The sequence below is a fragment of the Trichosurus vulpecula genome, chromosome 8, assembly GCF_011100635.1.
Source record: "Trichosurus vulpecula isolate mTriVul1 chromosome 8, mTriVul1.pri, whole genome shotgun sequence".
Taxonomy (NCBI): domain Eukaryota; kingdom Metazoa; phylum Chordata; class Mammalia; order Diprotodontia; family Phalangeridae; genus Trichosurus; species Trichosurus vulpecula.
The window spans coordinates 196849826-196869701 of record NC_050580.1 but is presented as its reverse complement, the minus strand read 5'-3'; the positions used below and the strand labels follow the sequence as shown (position 1 = coordinate 196869701).

At 36.9% G+C, this 19876-nt stretch overlaps 1 protein-coding gene across 3 annotated transcripts in view; it reads left to right on the top strand.

Moving 5' to 3' along the window:
• The window catches only part of ZNF106 (zinc finger protein 106), a 77344-nt gene that overhangs the window by 12891 nt on the left and 44577 nt on the right, over nt 1-19876 (top strand). For 2 of the 3 annotated variants that reach the window (XM_036737026.1, XM_036737027.1), the window contains 3 exons: nt 2477-2538; nt 10179-10379; nt 13463-15658. In XM_036737026.1, coding sequence (XP_036592921.1) covers nt 2477-2538; nt 10179-10379; nt 13463-15658 — 2459 coding nt within the window. The remainder of the gene's footprint in view (nt 1-2476; nt 2539-10178; nt 10380-13462; nt 15659-19876) is intronic. The other variant, XM_036737028.1, reaches the window with a different exon arrangement.

The following is a 19876-nucleotide window of genomic DNA, read 5'->3' as shown; positions in this document are numbered from 1 at the left end:
TTCTTGAAGGTTATGCCAGTGGAGTTTGAGCTTTGACACTTTATACCAAAATAGAGGGGTGTCAGGAGTGTTAAATCCTTTCAGCAAACGTGTCTAACCCTAAATGCCTTGTCAGTAGGAGCTTTGCCACTGAATGATGAGTTCTTTGGCCATTACATTCAAGAAACACAGATAAAGCATATTTAAAAAATTATGAACAAGATATACAAAGTTAGAGTAAATACAAAATACGATAAATACAACAAATATCTATATATTTTTGGTTTTATATTATGACCATTTTTTGATTGGCGGGTAGAACGAAAGGATGGGGGAAATGAAAGAGTATGTGAAATAGATGAACATACAGGGACATGCACATACATATACTTACGTGCCCTTTGGAGTAGCATTGGATTTGGAGTAACATCTGACTTAGGGTCTATTCTTGTTTTACTAACTTGTATGAACCTGAACAAGTTACTTTTCATCTCTATGTTTCAAAGTTTCCACGTCTATAAATTGAAGAGATCGGATCACATAAAATTTCCAACTTTTATATCTCATGATTCTGGGGTACTGTGGTGTTATACTACTACTTATTGCATTTTCTCACCTCTTGATATTTGGTGCAGAGGTCTTATAAAATTAATTTGAAAGATCAAGTCCTTCACCTTGGCCACAGCAACCCATTGAAGGTTTTAAGCAGATCAGTAGTATGACAATACAGTGTTTCGAGAAGATTAATGATATTAAAATTAGTTAGATGGGGAGGTAAAGGTCCCTCTAAAGGGATACAGAGAACAGTGCTAAATATTGTTTAGACATACTAACTTGTTTGCATGTGCCTAAAACATTTTCCTCCCCATTCAGGTCTTTTTCTTTTAAAATATAACAGGTGGATTTTTTTATGCCTTTTTTTTTTTGAGAGGAGGTGTGGTTAGAAGGTGAAGGGAGAGGTTCTGGTCATAATTGGGCCATGAATATTTTCAAACTGTTTTGAAAGCATAATTATATGTCTGTACCCATATACTAAGGAGGTATTCTTTCTTACTTAATGCTTTCTTTCATAGTTTGTCAAAATCAGACATACCTGTAAACTCTTGACAAATTTAAATTAGTCTCTTTGTACATGTATAAGCATTTATTCTTGACTTTTTAAAAAATTTTAATTCAAGTGAAAATCCATATGTCGTGTGACAAAACAATTTCTCTCTTTCTAGATGGCCAAAGCCATGGTTTTCAGACTTTTTCATGTCAGCATCCACACTTGTAAAAAATTATCAAGGATCTCAAACAGCCTCTATTTATGGTGGTTATATCTGTAGATATATACTGTATTAGAAACTAAAAATCTTAGTATTTTATGAAGATAGTTTTGATCTTGTGGGACCCTTAAAAGAATCTTGGGGACCTCTAGGAGTGGGAACCCTCAGGCATTATGCAGAAATTAAGGTTTGGTAAATTCTGTATGGTGAAAAATCTTTGTATTATAAATATTTCTCATTATACATAAACCATGTATGATTGACAGTTTTGTGAACACATAGGGGAATATATGTTTATAGTCCTTTAGATTTTTTTTTGTTTTTTTTTTGCATGTGGCAACAGTATTCCTAAATCACTCACCAAAGCAAAATAATCCAAATTTTGAAGAGAAAGTGAATATATATGTTTTATAAGTCCTTCTTTTCCATTGTAATTACTTTCTCATAATAGGTTTTTTTCCTTGGTGGTTCTTTATTATTTTTGTTACCTTTTTTAGAGGAAAAATGAGACTTTAACATTTATGTCATCTAAGAAAGCCACATTTTGATGCTTGATGATGGTTAGGGGTGACCCTGGATTCCTGAAGACTGTACCACCAGATTACAAATGTCCTCTAAGAACCAGCCTAGCTCATTTTTGAGAGACTTATTACCACTTTGCTAAAGATTTCTTTTGTCTACAGTAGCTTATGAAATTACCTGCTAAAGAATGGGATTGTTTTAATCTGTGTTGGTGCAAGTATGCTGATGAAATCAAAGTCTCTTGATGTATTGAAGGATACTTACTTAAGGTCTGGGAATTATTATAATTGTGAATTGACTTGAGTGTTATGATTTTGTTCCCTTTTTGCTGTGAAAGGAAATAAACTTTTTGTGGCTTGCACGAGCAGAAGAATGATCTTTTAGGATAAATCATTATAGATTTATTTTTCACAGAAATAATGTTTAGTCAAAGAAAATACAACATTTACACAATATACTAAAATATTTGAGTATAGTTCAAGCAATCCTTAGTGGAAAATATATATTCCTAAATGTCTTCATCAACAAAAGAGATAAATAATGGATCAATTCAATAGATATACAACTAAAAATCCAGTAAACATATAAAAAATACCAGCTTAAAAACAAAGTGGAAATTCTGAAAATTAAAGAAAAGAATATACTGAATGAAAAGCCAAAAAAAATTGAATTGTAAATCATTAATATAAGTTTCTTTAATCTTCAAGGAGATGGATGAACATGTACGGAGCATGCTGCATCACAGAGAACTTGAAAACCTGAAGGGAAGGTATGAGAACTTCCATTTTCCATTGGTATATCTCTTGATGCTCATGTGTTCCTTAAATATATCAATTTCTTTCATGTTTGACCCCCTTAGAGTCTGTGGTTGAACAACATTGAATGATCTCTGTCATGAATTCTTTTTTAAGAAGCATACTGGTGAATTCTGTTAGTGTAAAACTAGAAGGAATAAATACAGCATTTAATTAATTGCACTTAGGAATATTATTTGAAGAATTCACATAAGTACCTTTGTAGTTGGAAAGATGCAGGAAGGAGAAATAATTATACTCTTCAAAGCAGCATAGGAGGTGCTTAGTAAATACTTGTTGAATTGTGAATTTGATATTCATTTATTTTTATTCACTTATGTCATTCATTTTTATTTAATGCTTAGTATTTGTGGGTTTGAGGCTTGGAGGCAAAAGAGAACAGAACAGCAGTTAGAAATTCCATTACATGGACTTGTCTTATTCTCCAAACATTAGCATGTGAGAATATTTTTGATCTCAGGATCTCAATATAAGCTGTTAGAACTGATTTGTATTAAGCCATTCATTTAGACATTTTGTCTATAATATTTCTTGATCCCATTACCAAAAATGTCAAGAGAGATGGTATTGTTAGCAGTTTAAGTGAACTAGGGTACTTCAAGGGATCAAAGTGATTACCTTAGGCACAGTGCTTTGTACATAGTGGGCACTCAATTAATATTTATTGCCTGATTTCCCAATAATGTAAAGATGAAAAATTGTGATGCCTTATTTCAGCAGACCAATGTAGTTTAAGTATGGCCTGCTAAGTATTTGGAGTTGTCTTAGTCAGCTATAGTTTACACTGCAACCCAGCTAGATCTTCTCACGCTGTTAAGGACATCATACACAGGAATAATAATCACAGTAGTACCTAGTAACAAGCACTTTATATACCTTATCATTTAAGCCTCACAGCAACCCTGAGAGGCACCTTCAGGGGTTATCCCCATTTTGCTGATGAAAAAAGAGTTCCCTAGCTCCTGGAATTTGAACTGATTTAGGATGTCTAAAGTATTAATTGTATTAAGGTGTTAATGGACTCATCAAAGATGATTCCATATTATATCTTTGCCCTTGTGCCTTCTTTCCCATTTCCCATATTTCTCTCCAGCTCTTACCAGTCTTTATTCCTATAATATTTCTAGATATTTCTGGCAAATGAGCTACTATTTGTTTTTGTATAAGGTAATCACTTTTTTTTGGTTGTGGTCATTTCATTAATTGATCAGAAGAAAAAACAAAGCACAGTCTGCAAACTTGATTATCTATGAGAATAGAAGAGTTTAATGCCAAGAATAAGATAAGATGATAATTAAATAATTATATCACTACTTTTTACATTTGGGCATCATGTGATATTTCACGTAAGTGAATCTTTCCAGAAATTGAATCTGATCTTTGTCTCTGGAACACTGTCCCTTCGTTACTACAAACTTACAGTGTTCCTCATATTATTGTACTGATTTTTCAGTTCCTGCCTTCTAGATTCATTGTTTTAGATGAGGGTATATTTACCTTCTACTTCCTCCTAAATCCTCATTCCTATTCAGACCAGCTCTGTTCTTTCCCAGGTCCATCCTAACCTAATTTAACCTTCTACTAATTCATTCCATTCTGTTCTTTGGAACCCCCAAGCTATACTTAACAAACTGATTCCCCTAAGTCCTCAAAGCTTTCTTCCAACTTTCCTTCTGGCTTGCTCTAAGTGAAATTTGGTTTTCCTTTGAAGACCTTCCATTAATCAGTCAACCAACATTTATTATGTACCCAATGTATGCTAAGCACTGTGCTGGGACATAGTGATATAGTTCTTGTCTCCAGGGAGCTTATATCCTGTCAGCAGAGAACTATACATATAAATGTATATACAAAATATATACAAGGTAACGTTTCAGGGAAGGTACAAGCAACTGGGGGAACAGGGAAGACCTCATTGAGAAGATTGTCTTGAACTGAACTTTGAAAAAAACTTGGGATTTTAAGAGGCAGACGTGAACATGGAGCATATTCCATGTAAAGGCATGGAGATAGAAGATATGGTGATGTGTGAGGAACAGCAGGAAGGCCAGTTTGGCTGGACTGTAGAGTTTGTGAAGGAGAGTAATGTGGTCTAGCAAGGTAGGTTGGAGTCAATTTGTAAGGGGCTTTAAATGCCAAATGGAAGAGTTCATATTTTATCTTAGAGCCATTGGAGTTTATTGAGCAGTAGAGTGCTATGTTCTGACTTGTGTTTTATAAAAAAAATTACCTCTCTTTCTAGCCTTTCCTTTGGGATCTACTTCTACCCTTCCTTTACCCTTTCTTTCCTTTCCAAACATGCATTTATGGGACCAACAAGGTCCCTTTCCCACATCTTTGTTGTTGTCATTTGCCTATCTCCAGGTTATTTACTCACTTTTCTCAGTGATTTTAGTTCTTAACTTATACGGTCTTTCTCTCCACCATATTTCCCTGTCATTCTCAGGGACCTTAGTAGTGATGTTGGCAAACCTTCTCATAGTGACCACACAATTCCTAAACTCTTAAAAGTTTCTTCCATTCTGTTAAAACAACAGCATCACGACTTAGCTCTTACCATCTTATTGTAACTATTTTGTTGAGTTGTTTTTTCAGTTGTGTCTGACTCTTTATGACCCCATTTGGGGTTTTCTTGGCAGAGATAGTGGAGTGGTTTGTCATTCACCAGCTCATTTTACAAATGAGGAAAATGAAACAAACAGGGTTAAGTGACTTTCACACCTCTCGTAAGTGTCTGAAGCCAGATTTGAACTTGGGAAGATGAGTCTTCCTGATTTCCAGGCCTGGCACTCTATCCACTACACCACATAGCTGCCCCATTTAACTACACCACTTCCAATAATAGTTATGATGATTAATCTTCACTCTTATATGCTACTTTAAGGTTACAGTAATATTTACAATCTCCGTTTTTCAAATGAGAGAACTGAGACCTAGAAGTTGTTACTTGCCTAAGGTTGTATAGCTAATAAGTAATAGAGCCAGTATTCAAACTTAGGTTTCTTTATTCAGTGTCTGTCTGGTGCTATCTTGTCTTTGAAGGCTAAGCTTTTTCTCAAATCCTTTCTTTTCTTTCAATTCCCTTTATCTTCTAGATGCTACATATGAACCACACCTATTCTTCACTTCCTTCTGGGAACTTCCACCATTAGAGTCTAATCTTCCCAAGATTCTGAACTTAAGAATTTTGCTATTCAACCACAACCTTTTATTCTTTATCTGTCCATACTTTTATAATAATTGCAAACCATTTCTTTGTCCTTATCATGACTTGCAGTCTATGCCCTCCTTCTCTTGCCTTACTTGTCTCCTTGTCCAACCTTGATCCCACAGTTTACCACTTTAATATCTTTATAACTATTATACTAGAATTCTTTAACACTTCACATTCTGCCTTTTCCAACTTACTGATCCTGAATGTTAGGTAACTGCAACCATTTGATCTCTCTCTTTCCGCCCTGGCAGAAAAATATTGCAAACAACTAGAAAGAAAGATTTCAGGTACCAAAGATCCACAGTTGGGATCACATAAGATTTATTAGCTACTGCTATAATGGAGCAGATATAATGGAATACTACATTTCAGAAGACAGAAAGTAGAGGCATACAGCCAAGAAATTATCCAGGAAAATTGATCATAATCCTGTGAGGAAAAATGGACCCTTGATGAAAATTCAAGACTTTAAAGCATTCCAAACATCAACTTGAAACACAGGAGTCAAGAGAAACATAAAAAGGTAGGAGTAAGTAATCAGAAAGCACTATACAAGGAAGAAGTGTTTACATTCTAATATTGGGAGATGACATAGGTATCTCCTCAGAACCCTAATGTCATCAGGGTCGTACAGGGAGTTAAATGAGCAGTGAGTGGGAACGAAAGAAGAGGTGTATTGGAAAGGGCCTTGAATAAGCTCATGACAGATCGCTTCAATCTCTGTGGTAAAAGATAATGTTATTTACCATGAGAACATGGCTTGGGGTGGACTATATATGGAATATAAAAAAGGACCAACCAAAGAAGTATTTCCTGCTTTTTCCTTGAGAGAATACCATTGCACACACACGCTATTGTGCTGGACAAATTTAGTCCTACCATGGAAATGGATTCTCTAAGTTATTATGACTTCTGGAGACTGTCCCTTAACATCATCTAAATAAGCTGTTAGTTTCCCTTTCCAATTCTTTCTTCTATGGCTCTCATTTCTTTGCCTTTTTTTTCCTCAAGTGTTCTCATTTTGTTAATTAAAAACATTTTTAAACTCTTTTAAAATATTCTTGCTTCCTCTGTTCCAGGAATTCTGGTTGAATTTGTCTTCAAGCTGTACTTTCCTTTGAGGTTTTGCTTGTAGCTGTTTTGGAGTCATTTTCTTCTTTTGGGTTTATGTCTTAAGCTTTCTTGTCATCATAAAGCTTTTTGTGATGGTAGGATTCTTTTTGGTTTGTTTATTCTTCTACCCTAACTTCAGACTTGATTTTAGGGCCAGCATCTGTGAACCTCTGCAGAGAAGTTCTAGGCTTGTCCTATTGCTGATTTCTTGGAGTATGAAGTGTTGTGTTATCAAGGCCATCAGGGACAGCTCAGGCTCGGGACTTTCAAGCTTCCAGTGCTCCCAAAGTGGTCTGATCTAGGGCAAAGTCAGTTCTAGTTTCTCTGCCACACCGTCTTATTCCTCTTGCCTTGGGTGCTTTCTAGCTTTCTAGCTACCATGCAAGAAGGCAGAGAAGTGAGTGCACAGGTAGAAGGATTGACTTTGTAGGAAAGACTACCTCTTTACTAAGAAGTAAAAGAAAGTTTTTGTAAATATAAAGATGGAGGAGGAATTTTGAAGTATGGTGGTAGAGGAGACATAGCCCATTGAGGATGTCTTCCTTTTTTTTTTTCCTAAGTAAGACATCTCTTGTTGGTTAAGGAATTAGGGACTTGAGAAGTTTTGGAGCAAAAACTAAGAAGATAAACCAATCGAGAAAGAATTGTTGTTTTGTTTTTTCTTCAGTGAGGACTTAGATGAGCTGAGATAACAGGAATCTGCAGTAGACCAGTCAATATGATGGTGTGACTTCCTCCACCCATATTGGAAGTGTGCTTGGAGAAGGAGGTTATGTAGAGTTGAGGAGTGGTGGGGTATCGTAACAACAATGCTGCTTGCCACTACTGTAGCTGTGTAAGACCAACACCACCAGCACACAGGAGGGCTGCTGGCACAGATTCTTTGATTTGCTTTTCTAAGGAAAGCAACTTTAAGGGGTTTACAATCTCCCTTTAATTAAGCATACATATATCATCCGCTTAGCTCAGGGGAAAAAGTCAGCACTCTGAACTTCGGAGCAATTACAGAAATTACGAACAGAGAAAATACAAACAGAACAAATAACACACATCAACAGACAGGCTTCTAGCTGACCAAAGCTATACATACATAGTTACCAGAGAGAGAGAGAGAGGCACCAACATCTGGGTTTTCAAAGCTGGGGGGTGGCGCTCCTTAACGGCTACCCAGAGTCTCCACATGATACTCTTCCAATGAGTGAGTCCCAAAGCAAAATGCTAACCTCTGAGTGTATATGTATATGCTTCTTCAGGATCAGAGGGCATCACAACCATGTGACTCAAACTCATGTGACTTAGGCTTTCTTGTGACTTAAGCAGGTCATCAAAGATTCTTGAATTTAATCAAAGACTCAACCAAAGGCACTTGATTACCTGAGTAAAAGTCCCACTTTGCTTGCCATTATAGGTATGAGCGATGGTAGGACAGTGCAAGCTAATTAAGGTTGAAGTTGAAGCTTTTTTCCCCTTTAAGATAAACTCTTCCAAAACAGTACAGTTGTGCTAGTCACCTCTAGGGTCAACATGGCCTGTAGGCTGAAAGGACATGAGCAGAGGAGAACAGATTCTTGTCTTGAGACAGTCTCTAATCAGGAAGAAGGAGGGAGAGTCATTTTGGAAGCTAGTAGATCATAACATCCAGGATTTAGATTGACTGAGAATAGAATGAACTCTAAAAGAATCCTTGCTTATGACAGAGGGGATTTGGAGTAGCTGTGGGAAGCAGGGAGTGTGCCAACTCTTCCTAGCCAGTTATGTCAGGGGACATAAAACAGGAACCAGCCATCATTGGAGAGGGAGACTAGAAATGCATGGTCTTCCAGAGAGAGATCAAGAACATCAAAAGAGGATGGAAAAAAGAGATCAAGGGTGAAGAATTGAGCAAGAATTTAAGAGGAGGAAATGGAAAGAGGGAGGGTGTGAGAGAAAATGAACAGCTGGCACAGGGGTGTCAAATTCCCAGCTGTCCCCAACCAGATTAAAATATAATTGGAGAATATTTAACAAAATAAATAAAAATACAATAGAACATAGATAATGCTATATGTGGTTTTCTAAGTCAATATGCAGCCTGGAGAGATCTTTATGTAGCGTTTGGTGGCCCTGGTTCTATTTGAGTTGGACACTACTGGGACAAGACATTCCCCAGAATTGAGAGTATGGGGAGAGGTTGCAGAGGAAAGAGATTTTCTTCTGGGATGGATATTGAAGTACTGAAAATATTGATAACCCATGGTTGGAATATCCAGGTATTTCTCACTGATGACAATCATAAACTAGCTTGAGTTATAATTGAACTGAGAAAGTGATTCAAGGTGCCAGAAATAATTATCAATAAAGCCTGAACCAAGTGCCTCTGACCCTGGACTTGAACTGGTTATACAGCTGAAGTTAGGTGGCTTGACAGAAGAGCCATTTTGTGATTCTTTAATCACTGCTGTGACCCTTTTCTCTTTTTTGATTCTCGTTGTCCTTTTTTAAAAAAACATGTAAAAGCATAAGAACATTGCATCCAAGTTCTTTCCAAAATTGAAACCTAGTTCTAATTGCCATTTAACTATAGCATTCTCTGAAATTTGAGAATGACCATTTGCTTAACACAGCTGTTGACTTCCTCTAGCTGAAATGCTTTTTCCCTCCCCTTTAAGATAAGCCCTTCCAAAGCGGAATGCAGACCGCGTGTATTATCCACCCCAAATAAAGCTCAGTAAACTGCAGGCTCCTCCCATCATTTGCTATGGGGTCCAGAATCCTCAGATTCCAGGCAAGGTCCCAGCTGTCCCAGTTTAGGTTACCCTGTTGAGATTGGCTCTAGCCACCTACTCTTTTCCCCTCCCCTCTGCTTTCACTGGAGGAATGCTTTTGAGCCAGAGATTAAATGTAGCAGCTATCACCAGGCTCTCTGAGTGCAGCTGGCACCATGGGTGTGCTTCAGAGCAGCTCCTGTTTGCTCTGAGCCCCCTGCCCTGCCTCCCCTTTCACCATGTTTCCTCTAACATGATTTTGAGTACAACAATTCAAGAAGATTTTTCCTTTTGTACTGCATTATTCTCAAGTGTATTACCTCTTGATTGTTGGAAAAAAATCATTATAAATTGTTTTTTTAAAATTACAAATATTTTCAAGGTGGTGAAAGGGGCATAAAAGTTAAATCAATTTTCATTGTTTCAAGTTGCTTAGTGCCTTCAGAGGAAATCACATACGATCTGTTGTGCCTGCAATGCCTGTGGGAAGAATTGAATGTCCCTTATCTCCTTCTTGTCCTAGGGACAGTAACCATGAATGCCGCGTGTGCCGGGTGACCGTAGTAGGCTTGTCAGCTTATGCAAAACACATTTCCAGCCAGTTACACAAGGATAATGTCGATGCCCAGGAAAGAGAAGAAGATGGAAAAGAAGAAGAGGTGGAAGAAGAATACTTTGACAAGGAACTTGTTCAGCTAATAAAACAAAGGAATGAACAAAGCAGGTCAGTATTTTCTATGAATTTTTAAAATCCTCTGTGAGATAGTACTTCCATACTTTTCAGCTCTGCAGCATTCATGTTAAACTGTTGGCTTCTGGGTTGTTTAATTTAGGGTTTTTGTGTTCATAAATTCAGCAGGGCATTACTTGGAATTCTTTTCTGAAATTTTAAAATGCAGAACTAATTGGCTTAAAAACTAAATCTGATTTCTTGTCAAAGTTACATTTTCTATATTGGCCAATGAGTATTACATATTTGATGTTAATAGTGCTTATTTTTAAAGAAGTCAGACTTATTGTAAATATTAGGCTACGCTTATAATAGGGCAAGCAGGACTGAGGATAATTCTTGAAGATACAGTACAACAGCTTTGGTAATTAAAATACTACTACTCGTTTTGTAAAAATTATGAAAAGCTAAGTTATTTTGATTTAAAACCGTGGTAGAGAGCCAAAGCAGTGGAGTTACTTGTGAGATTTTATCTCAAGGAGATGGTTTTCATGTATAATGAAAATATAGCAACTGATTGTCTTTTCTTTCTCCTTTACGCTTTGTCCAGAGATTTGTAATAAAAGTTAAGATGTTTCCTGGTCTGTACTCAGAAGAAAAGTAGATTTCACTAAAGTAACATGTTAGAATAAAATAAACCTGTTTTCTATGTCATAAGTGTTTATAACAGCCCTTCAAGGGAGGCTGTCTTAAAATGTCTAGCAGCATGAGTTCTTACATAGTTCAGTTGCTTAGTCCTTCAGATGACATTTCTGTTAAATTCTGCATAGCAGCAGCTCACACCCTTCCTATCTTGGAGTTGAAGACCATATTTCATTTTTGTTTTATTATAGTAATTTTCTATTATCAAGTTATCTGTCTACTAATAGATAACATTAAAGGAAAAGATATGAGCTCTTCAGTATCCTAGATATTGTACTAGTTTTATCTTCGGAAGGATACCCTGACATGTTTCTGAAGCCATTTATTGGTACAGTCATCTGCTCTTTCTATCCATGAATGTTCCTGCTTGTCTTAGTTTTTTTCTAAGGTATTGTTTTAGCTGTTGTACTACTGAGAGTAGTCAACTCATACTGGGAAAGGATTTCTAATTTGGGAGTATTGAGTAATAGCTTTCCTGAATATTCCTGGAACAGAAAAGTCTGACCCAATTAATTATTGATTTATTAGATTTGGCATTGATAGACTACCAAGGAAAGAAAGACAGGATAGTGATTTACTTAATACTTAAAGCATGTTTTAGTATGGATACTGTAATTGCCGTTGGGTGGTTTGGGTCGTCTTACTTAGAAAACTTTTGATTCCATATTATCTCGTAGTATTTTAAAATTTTCAATTGGATTTAGGAACTTGAATGCCAATGAAGTTGAGTCCAAATAACAGTAACTTACATTTTTAAAGCACTTTTCATTTAAAAAAAATGTTTTTACCTCCGTTATTTCATTTGATCCTCCCAGCATCCTTGTAGCTTGTTAGTATTTCCTGTGTAATTCTTGCTCTACAGATGACTGTCTCTCCTGCCGATTTGCCTGTGGTCACATAGCTGGATGATAGAACTCAGGCCTTTTGATTCCAAATACTAGTGAGAGCCTTTTCCAGGGTAGCATACTCTTTCTTATAAGACTTATATTGATTTGAGGCAAGGTCGTAGGTCTTAAGAAGGTCATTAGAAAGAAACTTAACCAAGCAATTCTTGCTTTGATTTGGGATAAAGAGTACGTTGTTAGGAAATTATTTTAACATATGTTCGCATGATATTTTACTTACTATAATGTTATTCCTGGAGTTCAGCAGTATTAACTTGGATCGTTCTGTCCTAATTGTTGAATGTGCTTGTAGCTTGTGCTGCATGTAACGTTAGTACATCTGTGACTTTTTCCCTTATTTGAACTCCTGCTATTTATTGTTTTTCTGTTCAGTGTTAGCTGTTTCTAGGTCTTGTTTGTAAGCCCCTCAAGGGAGGCATAGTAACCAAAATACATATTTATGTGCCCAGCCCATGATGTCCACTTTGTAATTAAGACTTAATAAGCATTTGTTGATGATAGGAAGTACTAAAAAACAACCACCACATATTTATGGCCTCTATTGTACGAGGTTCTGAACTAGAAAAAAGGAAAGAACACTACTGTTTAGAGGCTCATGTTGAAAGTGGCATTGGGGTGGAGTCTTGGAGGAAGCTACTGTCTCCTTTTTTTTTTTTTTTTTTTTTTGAGGGGAGACTCAGGCAAGGCACTTGGGATTCAGTGGCTTGCCCAAGGTCACACCTCTAATAAGCGTAAAGTGTCTGAGGCCGGATTGAACTCAGGTCCTCCTGACTCCAGGGCCGCTGCTTTACTCACTGCGCCACCTAGCTGCCCTGCTATGGTCTACTTTGAGGCAGAGTGAGAGGGAGTGTTCTCCAGCCATGCAGAGTCACACAAGTGAGCGATGGAGTGCTGAGATCAGGAAACACCATGTAGGGTGAAGATGCCTTCGGTAAAATAAAAATAAATATAATAGCATAGCCTGGAACTAGAGTTTTAAAAGGCTTTAAATCCTAAGCTTAGGACTTTGTTTTATCCCAGAGGCAGTAGGGAGCTACTGAAGCTTCTCAAGCCAGATGTATTCTGTAAACCTAGTTATGGGTCCTCCAGAGTTCTAGTCTTTATTTATCGTATGTGAGCAAAACTGTACGTGAGTCATCAAGGGAGTATTTTTATTAAGCTTAGTATTCTTAAAATACTTTAGGGATAGCAGTTGCAGTGGCTGACACATCTTAGTCAATTTTTTCTTAAGCCTTTTTTTGTCTTCTTTCTGTAGAAGTGAGAAATTCATCTTTGTACTTAATATAATTTTATGAAACTGTCAGCTCTCTTCATGACAAATAATCCTAATGTCTTAGCCTTTTGCTAGATTATCTTTTTCATGTCTTGAACTTTTTTGGTTTGTATTGGTACATTTAAACATAACAGTTCTTTAGTGCAGTAAAATCTTGCCATTTAAACTGGCTTAGAGTGATTGGACTTTTAGCTAGGATTGAGAGGACACAAGAAATGTGTTTTTAAATCACCAAGGAAAAACTGTTTGTCTTCTAGACAAGATGAAGCATCTGTTACTGGCCAAGAAATAAACTCTGATGACAGACGACAGTGGCGAAGAGAAGACCGAGGAGCTTACCAAGAGAGAGACACTTATGATCAGCTATCTTGGCACCATCGTGCACCACTTCAGCGGGATTGGAAGTGGGAAAAGGATGGCTTTAATGGTGGTCGGAAAAATAACTTTCCACATTCCTTGAGGAATGGTGGTGGACCAAGAGGACGTTCTGGGTGGCACAAGGGTGGTCCAGGAGGATCTTCAAATTGGTATCACAACCACAGTAATTCTGGAGGTGGTTGGCATCCAAATAATGGAGCAGTAGATTGGCATCATGGTGGTACAGGAAGGAATTCTAACTGGCATTCTGAAGGACCAGGTGGTTTTTGGCACATGAACAGCGGTAGTGGAAACTGGCAATCCAAGGCACGTAGTACAAATAATTGGAATTATAGTGGCCCTGGAGACATATTTCAGCCTGGAAGAAACAGGAATTCTAATTGCCAAATTGATGACATGACCATGCTATGGAACAAGAAATCTAATAAATTAAATAAATATAATCAAGAAAGATATATTTGGCAAAGGCAAGAGAATAGAGGTCCCACAGAAGATAATAGTGATTACCTATTGGATTTTACAAGTGATAAGCTTCCTTCAGAGGGCTTACTTGACTTCAGCAGTTCTGAGCAGCCTGAAAGCCAAACCTCTAAACATGCAGAAATTATAGCTTCTAAAGTAAGTGGAAAGAGCGGTAATGTATCAAAGGATAAAATTCATCGCTGGACTCCTTACCCATCCCAGAAAATCACAGAGCCACAACCAGGGTTGAAAGAAGTTCCTGCTAAAAAGTCAGAAGTGGTAGATGAACCTCCTTTCCTTTTTCACCTAATAACTGCATGTGGGAAAGGTCTCAAGACTAATAGTGCAGATAATTCCACAAAGCTGAAAACACATAAAGAAACTCAATCAGGATCATTGGATCCCAAGGTCGCTTCTGATCACAATGTTTCCAGTGAGGCAGTGACCACTTGCACATCTAGAGTAATACCTGAACAAGAGAACAGCTCACATAAAATGCCATCACTGAAGACTCCACCCCTTCCAATCCCAAACACTAGATCATTGTCTCAAAAACAAGATTCAAAGAACCTTTTGAAAAACACAAAACCTTTGTCTTCAGCCCCTGGAGAATGTCAGAATCACTCAAATACACTTAGCTCGGAAGAGAACCAGAATTCCTCCTATGTATCTAAATTGCGTAGTTCATGTTCTCGTGTCTCAAAAGGAAATAAAACTGTGCTTGATGGCACTCAGAAGGAGCCTGTTGACAATTTAAGTGAAGTCTTGCGAAAAGCCAAGGAGGTGCTAAAATGTAGTCAGTCCCTGCAAAATCCCCTACTGAGCAGTGCCAAAAGTACCAGGAGCTGTGCATCAGAAAGTAAAAATGGAGAAGAGTCTGTGAAAGGCTCTTTGAACACTGAGCTTCAAGAACCTGCACCAAAAGATGGAGGTGATACAGAACTATTGGACCTTGAAAAACACAGTACAAAAGTCGAAGATGTTGGTCCGGTATTTTCCAAAGGTTCACCTTGTGGCACTTTAGAATGTGAACGTGCTGCTACTGAGAAAGAGAGCGATGACAAAATTATGAAAACAACTGGAAAATGCTCCATTAATTCAGATGGCCCCACAGCTCACCAAAAAGAATCAGAATTTCAAATGGATTCTGTAGCATCTGCAGCTAGTCCTCAATCTGGCTTACTGCTAGACTTGAAACCATCACTAGAAGACATCCAGGTTGAAGATCCTAAGTCAAGTGTGCCTTTCGAAACAGAAAGCTTTGAGAGCAATAACTTGGATGTTGACCTCCAAAAAGGAGGTGCAGGTCAACCTTCAGGCTCTCTCCTGCCTGAACTAAGCAAACTTGGTTTTCCTGCCTCTCTCCAGCGAGATCTAACACGGCACATCAGTTTGAAGAGCAAACCTGGAGCTCATCTTCCTGAGCCCAATCTCAATAATGCACGCCGCATTCGGAATGTTAGTGGGCATCGAAAGAGTGAGACAGAGAAGGAGTCAGGGCTCAAACCAACCCTGCGACAAATTCTGAATGCTTCTCGAAGAAATGTCAACTGGGAGCAGGTCATTCAGCAGGTAACCAAGAAGAAGCAGGAGCTGGGCAAAGGTTTACCCAGGTGAGTGCCCTTTTTCTTTGTTTTCTGAAAAAAAATTTTGCAAAGTATTTTTTTAAATTAACTTTTAGCATTTTTTTTTTTTAAATTTTGAGTTCCAAATTTTCTCTCTTCCAACTCCTTCCTTCACCCACTAAGAGGGCAAATACTATGATATCAATTATACATGTGAAATCATGCAAAACATTTCTATATTTGCCATATTACCATTCCCAAAAAAGCAAGAAAAATAGAGTGTGAAAGGTAAACTTCGATTACACTCAGTTTATCAGGTGGGTAGCATTTTTCCATCATGAGTCCTTTGAAATTGTCTTGGATCATTGTATTGGATCAGAGTAGCCAAGTCTTTCACAGTTGATCACCATTATAATACTGCTATTACTGTGCATAATGATCTCCCAGTTCTTCTTACTTCATTTTGCATTGGTTCATATAGGTCTTGGTAGTTTTTTTCTGAAACCACCTCACTTGTCATTTCCCACAGCACTATAGTATTCCATCGCAATCATATACCACACTTGTTCAGCTGTTCCCCAATTGATGAACGTCCCCTCGATTTCTAGTTCTTTGCCACCATAAAAAGAGCTGCTATAAAATTTTTGTACATATAAGTCCTTTTCCTTTTTCTTTGATCTCTTTGGGTTACACACCTAGTTGTGGTATTTCTGCATCAAAGGGAATCCACAGTTTTAGGCACATTGTGCCTAGTTCCTAGTTGTTCTCCAGAATTATGGGACCAGTTCATTATTCCATCAACAGTTCATATGTTGTTTTGGTCATGTCCATCTCTCCGTGACCCCATTTTGGGGTTTTGTTGGCAAAGATACTGGAGTGGCTTGCCATTTCCTTCTCCAGCTCATTTTACAGATGAGGAAACTGAGGCAAACAGGATTAAGTGGCAAACAGGATTGCCCAGGGTCACACCACTACTAAGTGTCTGAGGCAAGATTTGAATTCATGAAGATGAATCTTCCTAATTCCAAGCCCAGTATTCTCTCCACTGTACTACCTAACATTTCATTAGTGTACCTATTTTCCCTTTCCCTCATCCCTTCCAGCATTTGTCATTTCTGAAAGTTGTGAGGTGATACCTCAGAATTTTATTAATTTGTCTTTTTCTAATCAGTAGTGATTTAGAGCATTTTTTCATATGACCACAGAGAGTTTTGATTTCTTCTGAAAATTGCCTGTTTTTATCCTTTGACAACTTATCAATTGGAGAATGGCTCTTATTTTTTTTATAAATTTGACTCATTTCAGTACTCAGCATATATTTGAGAAATGAGGTCTTTGTCAGAGAAACTTGCTTTAAAAATTTTTTATATTACTTCGTTGTCTATGGTGCCTTTTAGCAAAATGTAGTTTCCCTCACTGTCCCTTTTAATTAGGTCTATTTTTGCTTTTCATTTGTCTGAGATGTTGATTGGTACCCTTCCTTTTTTTAGTTCAGCTGAAGCATTTTAGTTTCTGCTCCAGCCCTTTATTTTAACTCTTTTTTGTAGCTTTCTGTTTCAAGTGTGTCTTGTCATATTGTTGAATTTTGCTTTCTAATTCATTTGCATTTCTAATTTAATTCATCTGCTTCTGTTTTATAGGCGAGTATATTCCATTCACCTTCACAGTTATGATTATTAACTTTGTATTTCCTTCCATCCCTTTTTCTTCTATTTTCTTCTCTTTTTATCCAGTCCCTCCCCAAAAGTCTACCATTTTACTTCTAAATACTGCCTTCCTTCATCTACCCTCCCTTTTATCACCACTGCCTTCTGTTATCCCCTCTCCCTCCTATTTTGCTATTGTGTAAGTTACATTTCTGTACACAGCTGAGTGCGTGTGTATATATGTATGTGTGTGTGTGTACATGTATATATGTTCTTGCATCTTTGAATGATTTTCGATGAATTAATGCATTGGGTCCCCTCCTAATTTTCTTTTACTGGAAAAGTCTTTTCATAAAGTGCCTTGTGTGCCACTTTTATTTGAGAAAATTTTCTCCGTTCTCCCTTCCCGATGCATCCTTCTTTCTCACCCCTTCACTTTATTTTTTTGAGATCGTTCCAACATAATAGATTTATACCCATGCTCTCTGTCTATGTAAACTCCTTTTAACTGCCCTAATAATAACTAAGTTCTTAGGAGTTACATGAATCATCTTCCCATATAGGAATGTAAACAGTTTAACTTTATTAAATCTCTGATGATTACTCTTTTATGTTTACCTTTTTATGCTTCTCTTGAGTCTTGTGTTTGAATATCGTATTTTCTCTTCAGCTCTGGTCTTTTCATCAGGAATGCTTGAAAATCTTTTGTTTCATTAAATGTCCATTTTTTTCCCCAAAGGATTCTTCTCAGTTTTGTAATTCTAACTCCTTTGGCTTTCAGAATATATTCCAAGCCTTCCACTCCTCTAATGTGGAAGCCACTAAATCTTGTGTGATCCTGACTGTGGCTCTACAATGTTTGAATTATTTCCTTCTGGCTGCTTGAAATATTTTCTCTTTGACTTGCGAACTCTGGAATTTGGCTATAATATTCCTGAGAGTTTTCTTTTTGGGATCTCTTTTAGGAGGTGATCGGTAGATTCTTTCAATTTCTGTTTTTTCCATCCTTAATAATTTCTTAAAATGTGATGTCTAGGCTCTTTCTTTGATCATGGCTTTTAGGTAGTTCAGTACATCTTAAATTGTCTCTTCTTGATCTATTTTCCAGGTCGGTTTTTCTGATGAGATATTTCACATTTTCTCCTATTTTTTCTTTCTTTTGACTTTGTTTCTTGATGTTTCATGGAACCATTAGTTTTCACTCGCCCAATTTCAGTTTTTAAGGAGTTCTTTTCAGTAAATTTTGTACCTCCTTTTCCATTTGGTCCAGTCTGTTTTTTAAATAGTTCTTTTCTTCAATGAATTTCCATTTTTTAAGGTGTTTTCTTCAGTATTTTTTTGTGCCTCTTTTACCAAGCTGTTAATTATCTTTTCATAATTTTCTTTCACCACCCTCATTTCTTTTCCCAATTTTCCCTCACTTTCTTTAACCCTTCCAAGAATTCTTATTGGGCTTGGGTCCAATTAGCATTTTTCTTTGATGCTTTTTTTGAAGCTGTTTCTACCTTTGTTGTCTTTTTCTGAGTTTACGTCTTGGTCATTACCTGCTACCATGGTACTTTTTTATAGCCAAATTTTTGTTGTTTTTGTTTGCTTATTTTTCTAGCCTGTTTCTTGACTTTGAACTTTATATTAAAAGTTCTCTGCTCACCTTAGGGTGGGGAGACATTCTTCAGGCTTTTGTATGTGGCTTTTTTCAGAGCTAGTTCTGGGAGTCTGCAAATTTTTGGTGCTTCCTAGGTTGTGTGAGCCTGATCTTGTGCTCTGGTCTCTACCCAGGAAGGGCCCCTCTGGTCTCCTGCAGCCAGGAAGGAAATGTAGTTAGTTTGTAGGTTGATTACTTAGTTGCAAAATCCCCAAGAGTTAGTTATTCTTGAGTCTCCTCTAGTACCCCACACTGAACTGGACTTAATGAGTGTTTTAGAAATATTTATTGAATGAATGCAAACTTGATCCAGCAAAAGATGTATGGAAGTAGCTAGGTCTTAAATGATTAAAGGCATTGACATTGTAGGAATTAGAACTGACAAATTAACCCAAAAATCTTTTTAAAAAACTTGACTACCTAGAAAGTTAAAAACAAGTAAACATTTATTTGAAATGAAAATATAGTTACTAAGAAGGATAGGATAATAAAATGCTATATAATCATCCTTTTAACAGCCATTTAAAAATTTTTTTTGAGTTCCAAATTTGCTCCCTCCCTCTCTGAGATGGTAAGCAATTTGATATAGGTTATACATGTGCAATTGTGCAAGACTTATTTCCTGCATATATATATATATATCATCTTTTTTTGAGGACTTGTTTAGGAATACCTGTGGTTTGATTGCAAGATCTTCCATAGGTATTCATGTAGCTGATAGTGTTTGCTTGCATTGTGTAGATAAGGAAATTGAGGCATAGATGTAGAGAATAAATTCATGTTAAAATCAAAATGGAAGTGAGGAGAGATAGAGAATTATATTACTGGTGCATTCTGTGTCTATAAAAACATGATTTATGCATTGATAATTCTGGAAATTTAATAATTTAATGTAGTTTTCAGATACTAAAAAATCTAACATTGAAGATTCCCCAAAGAGTGAACAAATTTTCAAAATAAGTTTACTGCCTAAAC